This window comes from Bos javanicus, chromosome 21 (genome assembly GCF_032452875.1).
Source record: "Bos javanicus breed banteng chromosome 21, ARS-OSU_banteng_1.0, whole genome shotgun sequence".
In the NCBI taxonomy this organism is placed as follows: domain Eukaryota; kingdom Metazoa; phylum Chordata; class Mammalia; order Artiodactyla; family Bovidae; genus Bos; species Bos javanicus.
In genome coordinates this window covers 43,639,820-43,654,873 of record NC_083888.1, presented here as the reverse complement: position 1 = coordinate 43,654,873, position 15,054 = coordinate 43,639,820, and the positions used below count along the sequence as shown (strand labels likewise).

The window sequence follows — 15,054 nt, the reverse complement described above, 5'->3', positions numbered from 1 at the left end:
AAGTTATGTTTCCAACATGGCAACTTAGCAATATCCATTGCCCACTGATAGTTCAGATTAAACACATAGACACAGACACACGCGCACACACACACACACACACACACACACACACACAGAGTTAAGGCAGCAGCCCAAAGTTTCTCTCTCTTGAATATTACTATAGAAAGCTGAGAACTGATTATAGAGATGATTCTTTTGTTTAAATCTGAGTTTTCTTACTCAAAGCACTTTGAGGCCTTTCTTTTAGTCTGATAGTGGAGGGCATCTCATGGTCTGTCGTCCCCTTCCCCTCCTGCCTTCATCTCTCCTCGGAGGGTTCTGTTTACACGTATGGAGATGTTTTAAGCAAACTGGAGCCTTTGTTGGCTTACAGGAGCCTAGAAACTCCATTTATTCCAGAGATCAACAACATCAAATTGGCCCTGCCCCCTACTTCATTTCTTGCATTAAAGGGCTATATTAGTCTTGCCATGATGTTAAATCAATAACAAAGAAAACCATTTGATCCGTGTTTCTTTTGTTAAAGGGACAGATGACGTACTTCAGTTATATTTTGTATCTTATATTCAAATCAATATTCAGGATACTTAAGCAGGGAAAAATTTCCCAGAAATAAATGCATTTTCTATACTCAGAAGAAATCGTTTATTATTCTAGAGTGTATGTGACTTCCAGAAGACAATCTGAACTATTACTGATGAATTACTATTTTCCATGGTTACAGGTGCATATGCAGAGGTGTAGAAGTTCAGGTTTTGGATTGTCTAGATCAACCTTTATCAAATTCATAAAATGAGTTCCATAAACACAGAACTTCACATATGGACATGAATTGCACGCTCACCATGGACCAGGTTTTGCTGTAGTGCTCACTATGACTGTCCTACCCACTTTATTTCATAAGAGTCTCACAAAGGAGCTTCTATTGGCACTCTCACTTTACAGGAGAGGAGACAGACACTTAAGGAAGTTAAACAATATACTTAAGGTCACGGAGTCAGGAAAGGCAGGACCAAGTTTAAATCCTTGGCTGTCTGATGTAATAGCCTATGGGCTTAGTCACTCTTCAGTAAGGTGGTTTTGAGGTAAGGAGGGTTAGAAAAGGGACGTATCTTGAAACCCTTGAAATCTGCAAAGTTAGGTAACTGTTGCTTTGGACCACTGGATCCAGAGATTACTTTAGAGAAACAGAAATTGTGGACCTTCACAACTGTTGTTGAGGCAGCTCAGTACATCAGTACATCAAAGAGTGCTGAGCCTGAAAAAACGAGGAACTGTGCTTCTGTTTACTTTTTAGTTCTAAAGTCTGTTTTTTTTTCTTTCTTTTAAAAATCTTTTAAAAATTTTACATAATTCGCCAAATATCAAAATGAATCCACCACAGGTATACATGTGTTAATTGGCCAAAGCCTCATGGTAGATGATATTATAAAAATCCAGTAGCTTGAGAATATACTTACAAAGAAATTATCATAATTTTGGAAGGGCATTCATTAGTTAAATAACCGTATATACAGAAAGGTCGTTAATCTTTGCATCATTGACATCATTTTCAAACTGATCGTCATTTTCATTATTCTTAGGTAGCAAAGACACAGGAAACCAAACTGGAAAGATCTAGAATTACTCAAAAATGGGATGCTCTTGTTTGTCTACCTGCTTTATAAAAGCTGTATAATGGAAAAGGAGCTACCTATAAGTGAGCGGCATGCCTGGACTGCAGTTACTGACATACTTAGAGTTTACAGACACTTCACAGAATGGCTAGTGATTATGCCTCTAGTTGGTAAAATAGCTAGCTGATTAGTCCCGGCAGAAATGACATATCCCAAGCTAGAACTTCTGTCATGCCTTGGTAATGGGAAGTAAATTCTTTAAGATCAGAAACAATGTCAGTTATATTTAAAACGACACTGGAAACCACATTGTAATGGACCATTGTGCAGAGGTGAGCAGGGACTAAAACGAGATAATAGGATTTTAAAAATTTGATTTTATTGGTTCTCTCCTCTATTTGCATTTTTCATCAGGATAACCTCTGCCTGTAAGTTCTACTCTGGAAGTTTTTTCTCCTTCAATTTATTCTGGGTGTCTGGGTTGATTGAAAGGCAATATATGCGTAGTCTTAGAAAGGCTGAATGGGTTGACAGAATTTTTGGTCTTCCCTGAAAATTCGTCTATTGATTTGACAAGACAGTTACATTTTGTGAAGCTTGGAATACCATAGTTGTCACTTCAAGACAACACAGAGCTGAAGCGAGGCTTCAGGGGAAGCACTGATATGTCCGGACACCTGGAATGTTTCTCAACCTCAGGTAGGAAGAAACACCCAGATGGTATCTAGTCTGTTCACACTTGTGTAGGAGGAGAGACTCCTACATGATGAATTCCATGTATGCTTTTAGAAACCTCCAGAGAAGGACCAAAACCCCACTGTCCCCTACATTAGTGCTGTGTGTGCTTGTGTGTGTGTGCTAATTTGTTTCAGTCATGTCCGACTCTTCATGACTATATGAACTGTCACCCCTCTGTCCACGAGTTTGTCCAGGTTAGAATACTGGAGTGGGTTGCCATTTCCTCCTCCAGGGGATCTTCCCGACCCAGGGGTTGAACTTGAGTCTCTTATGTCTCCTGCGTTCTTTACTACTAGCACCACCCGGGAAGCCCAGTGCTGGGCGTACCCCCAAGCTGAACTTCTCTTGGTACAATTAAAACTCTTCCCAACCAATTAGCCTCTTGGGCAAAGAAAGAACCAGTCTTCCCACAACAACACTTAACATGTTTTTAAGCAATCTTTAACATATCACTGAGTTGCAGCGGAAGGCAGGTTATTATTGAATACTGTTACACTTTTCAGAGACATAGAGCCTCAAAATGTTAATATCCAGACAAAAAGCCTTGAAAGATGATTTAATAGAAAGAAAATGGTGATAAACAGATGCCAGTCTGAAGTGATGATGAATAAATGAGGTTAAGATGACTGTGTTTTCTAAAAGGAATTCTCAGCTGATAGCTCAAGGGAATGCTATAGATGTGGTACATTCTGATTTTCAGAAGGTGCACTGGTAAAGAATGATGATATCCTAGTAGGCAAGATGGAGAAGGCGAGCCAGATCATGGTATAATCATCTGGGTGCATAGCTGATCGAACGGTCACATCTAAAAGACACTGATGTCAATTAGCAGGTTCTGTAGTAGTATGTTATAGGACTCAGGACTGTCAACATTTTCATTGCTATTTCAGAAGAAAGACAGCATGCAATTCTATTCAGCTAATATGTATTGAATGGCAATTACATGCAGCATACTGTGCTGGGTGCTAAGGGAAGAAAGCAGAATAAGAAAATACCCAGTATCTACTGCAGTATATAGGAATGAAGAAGGAATCTGAAATGAGAGGATCTGGATATTTCTCTCAGTTTTGCCATTTACCATTCACATGTCTCTAGACGAGTCAATTCATATTTCTATGGCTCAGTTTTTAACCTGTCTTCAAAAATTGGAAGGAGATAATTACCAAAAATTGTGAGGTTCACATGAGGTTATATGAAAGTGCTTTATAAAATGGAGAGAAGATAGCAGAACCTGTGTTATCTCGTTTGATCTGTAGGAAGATTCTTTGGGTTATATGCTATTAAGAGTTTTATCTTGCAGGTGAGAAAACCAAGGCACAGAGGGCTTTAGTAAAAACTAAAAATGCTATTTTAGCACAGAGAAGGGACAGGTGGATTGGGAGAAATGCAAAAAGAAGTGATGTTTGAGTGGTGCCATATTGGTTCAGTAAAAGTTCTCCAGGTGGAAGTGTGGCAGAAAGGCATTTTTAGGGGAAAAATAATATCATGGTCAAAAGGATAGCAGTGTGAGTATGCAAATGTATTTCAAGAAAGATGATTGGACTGATTTTATTAGAGCATCAGTATTCGGAGTTCTAAGAAAGAATGATGGAGATGGTAGTGGGCAAGGATCAGATTCTTGAATATGTTGGCACTGTGAACTATTGAAGTCTTAGGAGCAGAGAAGTAAATGATCACTGAGACTTTGGGAAGATATTCCATGGAGCTGAGTTCAGGACAGATTGGAGAAGTAAATTTTCTGGGAGGTAATTTGGGGGTTTCTCGTGACAGATCTGGAAAAAAGGCACTAAATTGGAGGAATGGCAATAAGAGCAGATGGATTCAACTGATTTTGGCAGCACATTAAAGTGGGAGGTGATCAAGAGGGAGGGGTTGATATCTTAGTATCATAGACTTGGTTTAATAAGACTTAAACGAAGAACTAAAATTCCAGATGATTGAAACAGTAATAATTCCCTTCTAGTTTGCTATCATCTTGAGTCTTGTCAGTATACGCATTCAATCAGGAATATGTTTGCATATGAAAAGCCTTCAATTCCAAAATTGACCTAGCTTGACATTGAAAATCCTGGTGACGTGACTCTGTTGCACACTAAAGTGAACAGGAAACAGGGGACCATGTGCCACAGGAAATAATTCTCAACTACAGATTGAATCTTTTAATAGTCAGTATTATGTTTATAAAAATATTTTCTGACAAGTACTTTTTCAGAAGATTATCTCTGTGTGCATGTGGGGGTCAGAATGGAAATCTTCTCTTTGTCCTTCTGTACTCTAGGAGTTGATGTCTTTTGTCACAGAACTTCAGTACGTATTATTAACACTAAATGGACATAAGGGAGTGAGAAATGAGGAGGAAGGAAATGACTATTGTAATATTGGTGAAATATGTTCTGGAAGATGCACTAACTTGATTTCTTAATAAGTATCAAAGATTAATCACATTAAATAGCGTTTTGTAACCCGAAATCACTGGATACACTTCAGTGATTCAAGAACTTCCTGATGCAAAATACATTTACCTTGGGAGAGGTGCTACAGATTTCATCAAATCCTTAAAGGCATCTAGTGCTCAGTTGCTTCAGTCATGTCTGACTCTTTGCAACCCCATGGACTGTAGCCTGCTAGGCTCCTCTGTCCATGGGACTCTCCAGCTAAAAATACTGGAGTGCGTTGCTATGCCCTCCTCCAGGGAATCTCCACAACCCAGGGATCAAACCCACATCTATGTCTCCTGCATTGGCAGGTGGATTCTTTACCACTAGCGCCACCGGGGAAGCCCCATGGGCATCTATGACACCCCGAATAAAACAAATCACTGGTAAAATTATGGAGAGGCCTTACTCTACAGAACAGATACAATAATGAATTTTAAAAAATGAACAAGAGAAGTTTCTAACTTAAAACATGACAATGGTTGTGGGCTTAGAATAGACAAAAAGAATTTCCTGTAGCTAATTAGCACCCTCTAAATTTCTGCTTTTGTTACTTCATGTTTGGATATTGATAAAAGAGTCTTAAAGCTGAATTATATCAGCAGGCTGAATAAACTAGTGAGCCTACAAAGTATTTTTCTCTATTATTATTTATACTTTGACTCTTTAGACCATGACAAGGCTGGATAGGTTTCAGGAATCGTTTGGCTTAACACGTAGCTACAGGCAAATTCATAGCCAAGTTATCCCAGATGGGGAAACTGCTTGTTTTTAAGTATCTGGAGCTCTCCCACCCTCTGTTAGTAATGTTTGCGTGTGTCAGAGTGGGAACTCCTGAATTTGAGGCTTTTTAAGGAGTGATTCTCAGCACGGTATCAACATAACAGAGATTCTCTATCTGTCTGTTTCCCAGACCAGGATGTTCCATCACACCCTGAGACGTCAGGATATCATCATGTATGTGGATAAATACTCTAGAAATGACAGTGCTGCTGGTGGGCATTTACGAATAGAGTATAAAATGGAATGGTCCCATCCAAGGGACAGGAGGTAAGGAGGCAACCCCGTGAGTCCTTCCTTCTCTTATTTCCCTGATTACATTATCTCCTTTTGCTCTACTGTGCTATACCTAGGAAGTTCCCCCAGACCTAGACCTACTCAAGAAGGTAGAATATTGATGCACTGCAACTGAAAGGAGAGGCCCATTATGTGAAGATAGGTGGCCAACAACGAAGCCCCGAAGGCTTAAAAAGTGGCTGGTCTAGATGGTGGCTCAGATGATAAAGAATCCATCTGCAATGCGGGAGACCTGGGTTCGATCCCTGGGTGGGGAAGATCCCCTGGAGAAGGGAATGGTTACCCACTCCAGTATTCTTGCCTGGAGAATTCCGTGGACAGAGGAGCCTGGCAGGCTACACAGTCCATGGGGTCACAAAAAGTTGGACATGACTGAGTGACTAACACTTTCACTCCATCAGATAACACAGCAAATGGAGACAGAGACAAGGAATGTCAGCTCACAGCAGGGAAACCTCATTGGAGAAGAGAGGGCAACTTTCCTGAGGCCTGGGGTGTGGAAGCAACTCCAATTTATATACCACTGTCAACCTGATTAGCAGATACTGGTTGGCACTTCTTTGGCTAGAATTCTTGACCATGGCTATATGAGCGGGTATCATATACCCTAGAAAGAAAGGTAAATCTCTGTAAACTGGTGCTGTGGAATCTGCTGAGATACCAAGGGAAGGTCTTAATCAAGCAAGAGGTTTTTCTTTTAAAAATTTAAATTTATTTTTCCTTTGTTGAGGTCCATTTTGTGCCGAGCCCTTCTTTGGACTTCATATGTTAAGCACTGACACAGAGCAGTGAGCAGACAGGGCTCTGGAGCCTAAATGCCTGGCTCAATCCTGACTCCTTAGGAGCTACTTAAGAACTATAAGAATGACCGTGGGCAAAGTATTGAAGCTCTGGAAGTCTCAGCTTCACCACCTGCAAAATAGGCATAATAAGAGAATGTAAGCCTTGAACAATGCCCGGCACAGAGGACGTTTTTATATGAAGTTGTGGGGCTTGGGTAAAATCAGTAGAAAATGGCACAGTCCCTGCCAGGCTTCAGTAAGTGGCACTTGTGTTACCATTATTACTGTCTGTGACAACAATGATGACCCTGAAAAGTTACGGAGAAAGTCAGAACAGCCCATGTGCCAAGGTCATGGGAAAAAATGGAGGAAAATGTAGTGACCTGCATCGAGCAAGGCTTAACATCTTGAATCTTTAACTAAGAGGAAAGAAATAAGCAAACAATGGTAATAAATTAGGGAGAATATTGGGAGTATGGAGAAATTATCATCGCTGTTTCTTTTTATTTGTGTTTATTGTGTGGTGGGGGGGGTGATTACCAGTTTTATTTGAATGTTTTATAAGCTGTTAGATTTATTTACTGAGAATGAACAGATAAATAGGGATGTTATTCAGCTGTGTCATGTCACGGCTTCTCATCAGCTCTTCCACTCACTTCCAGACAAGGTTAATTAATGAGGGAAGTTCACTGTGGAGGAGGAGGGGGAGAGCTGGATCTGCTGGGTGATTCATCTTATTGGGGGAACAGGGGATGAAGCAGCTCTCATGTGAGCAGTGCTGGGGAGGGAATCAGCACTGGATGGAGCCTCGCAGGATATGTTGAGAAAGATGGTACTGTCAGAGGACTGTGATCACTTTAACACGATATAATTCATCTTTTTTATTTTTGTAAATTATGAAAATATGTTAACACATTTACAGGAGACTTGGAAAATACAGAACAAAGTTACATATAGTTCCACTATGTTTTACACTTGTTGTAAGTCAATAAACTAAGATTATTAGTTGGAGTTTCACTATGAAACTCTCAGAAATTAATAGAAGGAAGGTATAGAGCAGTAGCAGAATAGAGTAAACCTGAAAAGCATTATCAACACAATTAAGATTTATACAATTTTCACACAAGAGTAGGATACAAGTTCCCATAGACTATAAACTAGGAGACCCTAGAACATATCCAGAGACTTAAGACCAGGTGCAGAAATTTCATGGTCTAAAAGTATTGAAATCATACAGAGTCTGTTCTCTTATTACTGTGGAATTATGTTAGAGATCAATATCAAAAGATATTTGAAAATAACCCACATATTTTCAAGTGCAATGTGACATTTACCAGGAGAGATCTTTGACTATGATCACTTTAACATGATATAATTTGATTGAAACTGGAACAGCTTCTAAATCTCTTCTAATCCTAGATGTTCAAGGTTGTACTTTTTAATATTTTGTTTCCCTTCTTAGAGCAAGGTGTCTTAATCCTAAACCAGAGGAGCTCCAGAAACATTCTTCTTCTATTTATGTTTTCATGGAGGGCTCTTTTCATTCACCTCTCCTAGGTGACATGTCACTCAGGGAGACCTTCAGTGAGCCTATCGAATGTGGTCCCCATCAGCCATTCCCTCACATTACCTTGCTTTACTCTTTGCCTAAAAGAGTGTGGCCTTGTGGCTAAGTGCAGGGGATGCAGAGCCAGACTGCCAGAGTTAAACCCCCAGCCTTGTCCTTCCCAGTGTATGACCTTGGGTGTTTAATTAACCTCTCAAGGCTTAGTTTCTTCATCTGTAAAATGCAAACAATGAAAATACTTCCTTCTTGGACAGTCGCAAAGACATACAAACTGTCGCACACTCAGCATACTGTGGTGAGCACAAATGTTAGCTACTCTTTTAGCCTTCATTGCTCTCTGAAATCACTTTATTTATTTACTTATTGTGTTCTTTTTCCTTGCTGCTTGTTAGCAGTTAGAAGGGACTTTTTGTTGTTCAGTGCTGAGTTTAGGATCTCAGGCTCCACAAATATATTTATATATTTGTCGAAATAATGAATGAATATTGTATCAGTATTTAAGAAATTTCAGATCATGTAGCAAAACAGGTTGCCTGAGCTGCCCGAATGACGGGACAGACCAACAGAACCCAAGCCACTTAGTCTCTTGCCTGGATTGGAACTCACACTATTTCTCTATGTTGTTATTATTTTTACCACACCTCCTACTTTGTGGCAAAGCTGAGATGCTGCAAAGTTTTATAATCTCTAGTTTGTTGTATGAATGTAGTAATAATTTTCTGTTGGTTTTCAAACAATTAAGTTATCTAATGATATTGAATTATACTAGATATTGCTTTTTCAAAATATACCTCACCCTTTCCACCCTTCTTTCCTTCTGGGATATGCCTGCTACAAACCAGTGCAAACTGGGAAAGATGAAGAACTGAAATGGAGAAAAGTTGGAATAGCAATAATGCATCTTTCTAGCATTAACATGACAATACTCGTTACATCTAATAGTTTGCCTATAGAATTTCAAACTGGCTGACACTACACAGCTAACAACTAATAAATGTATAGTGTTTCAGTGAGGCAGGAAAATACAAAATTGGCATAAGATAGTCCGTTTTCTGTCCTCCGACGTGCCCCTTTGTCACAGGACTAAAAATCACTCTGTAGGTGGAGCTAATGCACCCGGTGCTGCCCAAGTACCTACCTCTCCCTTGCCTCGATCCCTGTTAAAAATTAAGGGTGTTCCCAATGTGCCCTTTGGGCTGTGGGACAGCCCATCTAAAGATTGTCCCTAGAAAGACCTGCTTTGCCACTGCTTTATTTTTTTAGAGAAGAATTAATATCAAAGAAAATGTCTGATTCTGACTTTTCTGTAGCTGCTCCTGTCCTGATGACTTATATAAGGTTTTCAAAGCCTGATGAGAATGATTGTTACTATCCCTGGCAAGGCTAGAGCACTAACCCACAAGAACAGGGCTACTGCAAGCTCTAGACTGTCCAATGGGAAGAGGTCACACTGGCGACAGCCATAGTGCATTCCATTAGTTCGCCCTCCTCATATAATAAATACTGTTTGAGAGATTGGTTAGCGTGTTGTAAAATTGATAAGATTCAGGTTGCCAAAGGCATTTCATGAATTTCATAGGTCTTAATTTATGTTGCTATGGTAACTGAAATGTTGGAATTTCCCAAGATTAGAGCTTTTATATTCTTAACTTTAGAATGGTAAAATAATGTAGATTATGACTCTGGACTTGGTCTTTGCTCTTGCATGAAACATGTTTTCTGTATGTGGAGTGTCCTATCTATGCTAAGGTGCGAATGAACGTTCAGCCACTGTTAATTTCAAAATTACGATTTCTGACATCCAACCTGATTTTCTTATCTACATGTATGAATCTTGGTGGCCAAGATGTTTTGTTTTTTTTTTTTTTTCAAATGGACAGTCTTTCTCTAAAGAGAAAGAGGGGATTGGAAGAGGGAGGTGGGAGAAGTAGAATTTTTATAGTAGTAGTTCTAGAATAGTCATCTTAAGGACTAATGTGAATTTGGCTCACCTTCTCCATCAAAGTGAATTTCCAGCATGTGCTGAAGCACTTGATGCATTATTAACATGTGTTTTAAGAAAAGACACTCTGTTGAAGCATTTAGTGAGCCAGCACTGTCTGAAGTGAGAACGTGAGCTATAATGAGTCCCCTGCCTTGAGACAGGAAGATGACTAAGAACCCTGTGCGATGCTCACAGTCACATGTATTGATCATGTGGACCCAAAGCAGCTGGGACACGCAATGCAAATGACCTAGGATGGACCCGAGACAGGAGTCTCACCCCTGCTGGAACCCAGCTTACCTTATATCCTGATGATTTGATGTGCACGCCGCGTTTGGTCAGAGTAGATTTCATTCGGATGAAAAAGGAACGCTCAAGGGTGTTGTCAGTGGTGAGCAGACTGGGGCTGGTTGATTCCACTGAAGAATATAAAAATACATACACATGATTTAGATCTCTACACAGCCCCTTTCAGCTACTGCTCAGGTGCAATCCTTGAGTTCACTAAAAATAAATGACTGATGCGTGCTAAGAGCGTAGTAATCAATTTATCTCATCTAGAAAATGTTTACTTTGCAGAAAATAAAAAAGAAAAATTAATGTATCCCAAGAAACTCCATTCTGGTTTTGAGCAAGAGCTTTTCAGGTCTTTTTAGGTTTCAGCAGCTTTCCAAGTGGGGTCTGATAGTAATTGTAGCATATCATGAGGCTTGGCTGGTGCTCACGGACAGAACAGTCATGAAAAAGAAGGACCCCAGAGATTTATGGGATCAACCAAGACTCAGATGGAAATGCTTCTGATCAGAGTCAGGACAAATTGCATTTTGTTCTCCCTGCAAATCCCTTCTTGGATCAGTTGCTTGCTGGCAAGTTCTGAGCACCATGACACCACCAAGATTGGGGCAGCCATACCCTGGCCAGTGTCCTTGCCCTTCTGAGTTATTTTCCTTCATTATGGGGAATAAGAGGCCTGAAGTCTTCTCAACCGACTGGAGATAGAGGGCTGAGAATGGGCTATACGGATAAAAACAAAAATGACTCCCAAGATCAACTTGCTCTTGCTGTCACTAGCGGCAGCTTCTCCCCAGCCCAGAATAGAAAACATCCTCTGTGTTTCTACCTCTTTGCTTCTGAGAAAATCATAGTTTAAGACAGCTACTCTTTCCCTTTCAATGTATTTAAGATTAAGCAGAGTATGTTTTGACTTATAAAACTTAAAATGGTAGTTTTCATTCTTGCTGATCTAAAACCACCTTTATGCAGGTCAGGAGGCAATGCAAATCTATTTTCTTTAGAAATAAGCTTCTATGGTATTTTATACATTTAAATACTTTCCTGAAAAGAAATTAACTTGGGGGTTTTAAAGCCTAAAAAGACTCTAATTTTGCTCTTCTAAATATACTTTAAAGTTTTCCTTATTATTCTAAAGTTAAAAAAAATTTCAACAACAAAACATTTTGAGCAGCTCTACAAGAACACTAATTTTCTCTAGGATGAAGGTCAAGAAATATGTGTAATAAAGAGATTTAAGAATTAAGTAGGTGAGAAAATAGCTATTAAAAAACAAAGAAAAATAGGCAAAACAAGCTTTTCAATTTCAAATTATGAAACATATTCCATATATTTCTAAGGGGGAGAAATATCTATTTTTTTATATTAAATTTGATGCTCTGATGAAAGAAGAGTGAGATAATAAGAGAAGCCTTACTATTGGTGGTTGGGGGCTTGTATTATGCTTGCCTTTATCTGACTCTATTTTCCTATATTTATGGCATTTCTATTCTGGGGTGATGGAAGCACTGACAAGTGTCCCTTCTTATGTGTCTCTCTCAAGATTTTCTTCTTTTTTTGTCTTAGCACGGATCTGATGTCATTTTAAATGTACAGCTTTTTATCACTCGAGGGAAAAGCAGAGCCATGTTATATTTAGTACTTTCATTTCTTCTGATTAAATATGAATTACTATGAAATTTTTCTCATCATCTAACACGCCATAATACGCCAACAGCTTTTTAATACACTATATAAGCACAAACTTCTGCTCTAAGAGTTTAATTTGCCCCTCTAATCCAATCACATCAACCTTATTTCTCTTATCAGAGATTCCCATTTTGAATTAAATGAGCTCATTAGTTTTAATCAAAAGCAGAGAGATCAAAACTTAAACGTAAATGCTTTAGATCAGAACTGTCAGTCAGCCGTGCAGTTCTATTTTACTAAAACACAAGATCAGAGACCCTTAGAACCAATTTTTCTCGTAAGGGATGCCGAGAGCTTGAAGATGCTATATCCCCCCCGCCTTTTTTTCCTTCCTCCCAAGGACAGATTATACATTTAAGGTTAGACTTAATTTATAGCAGTTTTTCATCCTGGTGGAAATGGAAAAGTATGGCAATCTACTAGGGTCCCTTTCACGTTTATTGGCCCCGGTCCTCAGAGACTTGAACTAACGTGAAGCCATCAGAATCCACATCACAAACTCAGCTCTAAGAATTCAGCTTTGTTCAGTGAGATTGTGTTTGCAACAGCCGAGGAAAAATGCAACTTCCCAGAAAAGTGAACTGTGTTTTAGGGCTGAGGTCCAAGAAACCCTGACCCAGGAAGGAAGGAACCACATTAACTGTAGAAAGGCGAATAATTCAGGCATCATTAGAAATTGTTATCATTTTTGGTATATGGAACTTTCACAGGTAAACACTTAGTGGATACTTTAGAGACCCCAGCAGCGTGGTTCCCCTTAGGGGATGAAATGGGAGACACAGCTCTACATGAGCTATGAAGGTGAGCACTTTGTCCTGCTCTGGCTGGGCAGTGAACACAGCACTCCCCCACCCCATGGGTTAGATTGCCAATATATACAGGAGCAGAAGGAAATGGCAACTCACTTGCCTGGATTTTTCCCTGGAGAATCCCCATGGACAGAGGAGCCCATGGGGTTGCAAAGAGTTGGACACGACTGAGCGATTGAGAATATACAGGAGCAGCCTTCATTAAAACCAGGACAACTGGTGTGAGAGGAATTCTGAGGTCAGATTTTGCCCCAGTGAAATCTAGATTGAAAATCGAAATAATAACTGCTCCTTACACTTTATTTCAAGAGCATGGGGGTATGGTGCTAAGGGTGGTGAGGGAGAAGGAGAGAAGACAACTTAGAAAAGAGTTTAATTTCTGATAAAGATTTCTGCTTTAACATGCCTTTCTGAGGACAGGGGCAGAAGTAACCTGCCACACGGGCCCTTTCAGAGGCTACCTAACAAACTAATCCCCATTACACACATACCATGGCCATGTTACCTCAAGGGCTGGCAAATGTGCTCTGGTTATCCCAGCTCTGACAGGGATGTCTCTCATGTAAAAAGACATAATTGGCATGTGACAGACAAGAGCAGCAGTTTTAGAAGAGAAGCTTTCTAAGGGTCTCAGGTGAGAAGCATGGATTTTGATGAATGTTCTATAGGGAGAGAACCAAGGAAGCTTGGCCTTGGTGATGTGTGACATGACTGTAGCATGGAGAAAGGATGTGTGTGTGTGTGTGTGTGTGTGTGTGTGTGTGTGTTTAGGGTGGATATGAAGAGAGGACAACATAATGAGAAAAGTATCCTAAAGACTGGTGCTCTGTAAAGACTGTGGAACCAATCTATGTCAAAAAAAGCATTTTAGAGTGCTTTCCAGATATCACAAGCTTTTCTGTCAACTTTTTGAGACAGGCCAGGATTGCTGCATGATCTGATAAAAAAAGAAAAATTGGGATTCAGAGAATTTATATCTGCTGCCTGAGACAAAGGAGAAATTGATGGGTAAAACTGGATTAAGTGGTCAAAGCCCAAATATGGCCAGTTGTGACCTATGAATTATAAACAAGGAACTAAAAAAAGAAAACAAGACCCACACAGATGAAAGCTAGATAAAGAAATAGACTTTCTTTTGCTGAATCTCAAGGGCCTCAAATTTTAAATAAATTTAAATGATCTCAGCCCTTGAAATGTCAATTTTTGCATATTTTGTGAAATTTACAGAACAATTTATAGCAAAAGTTGTAATAATTTTTACTTTGGCAAATGCCACCATAATGTGACAGCATATCTGTGTTATTCCCCCTCTGTTGATGATTCCCTCACTGGTACTGTAGTTGCTGCTTTCTTATCATATAGAGGCAGGAAGCAGTGGTGATGGGGGAGGGAAGGAGATGGCTGGGAACCATCCTGTTCTCTCTGACCAACCTGAGGTCCAGATGTATGCTGAGCACTTTTAGGACTCTCCTTGGGGTTCCTGCAAGAGGATGAGGCCAAAGCATAAAGACAGCCTTTCTTTTTAGCATACTTCAAATATTTGCTGTGCAATACTAGTGTCAGAGCCCTCAACTGCTATGAAATCATGATGGAAGTGAGAAAGAAAAGCTACATTTTGAGACAACTCTGTTATTCCTTAAGTGTGAGCAAAGTATTTTTCCTTTTGAAGGAGAAGTGGAATTGGACTAAGTTGTTAAGATACGAAGTTAAATATACTCTTTCCCCACTTCACTGCTTAATTGAATCTTTTCCTTTTTGAGATGTTCTGTGCAAAGTGCAAACAACCAAAATGACCTTCACAAGACTAGGGAAGAGATGTTGGGCCGTTTCACAGTTTTCTTGATACAAACTTTCATTGGCGTGTGCTGTTAACTTTGTTAGATACTATGTATGACTTGGTTGTAACAGGCTTCCTTGTTGCTGCCTCATTCACTCTAAAAGAAATGTAGTACTTTAGGACTTAAGAAAGTGACAAGTTATTTCTTTTCTTGCAAAAGGTTCCCTGCACTTCCCCTGTCACTTGGAAATTAGATTTGATCACGTGGCTTTCGGTGGCCAAAAGA

At 39.6% G+C, this 15,054-nt stretch overlaps 1 protein-coding gene across 4 annotated transcripts in view; it reads right to left on the bottom strand.

The window, feature by feature from the left end:
* The window catches only part of NPAS3 (neuronal PAS domain protein 3), a 959,432-nt gene that overhangs the window by 61,643 nt on the left and 882,735 nt on the right, over positions 1-15,054 (bottom strand). For all 4 annotated transcript variants that reach the window (XM_061394930.1, XM_061394928.1, XM_061394927.1 and 1 more), the window contains one exon: positions 10,503-10,621. In XM_061394930.1, coding sequence (XP_061250914.1) covers positions 10,503-10,621 — 119 coding nt within the window. The remainder of the gene's footprint in view (positions 1-10,502; positions 10,622-15,054) is intronic.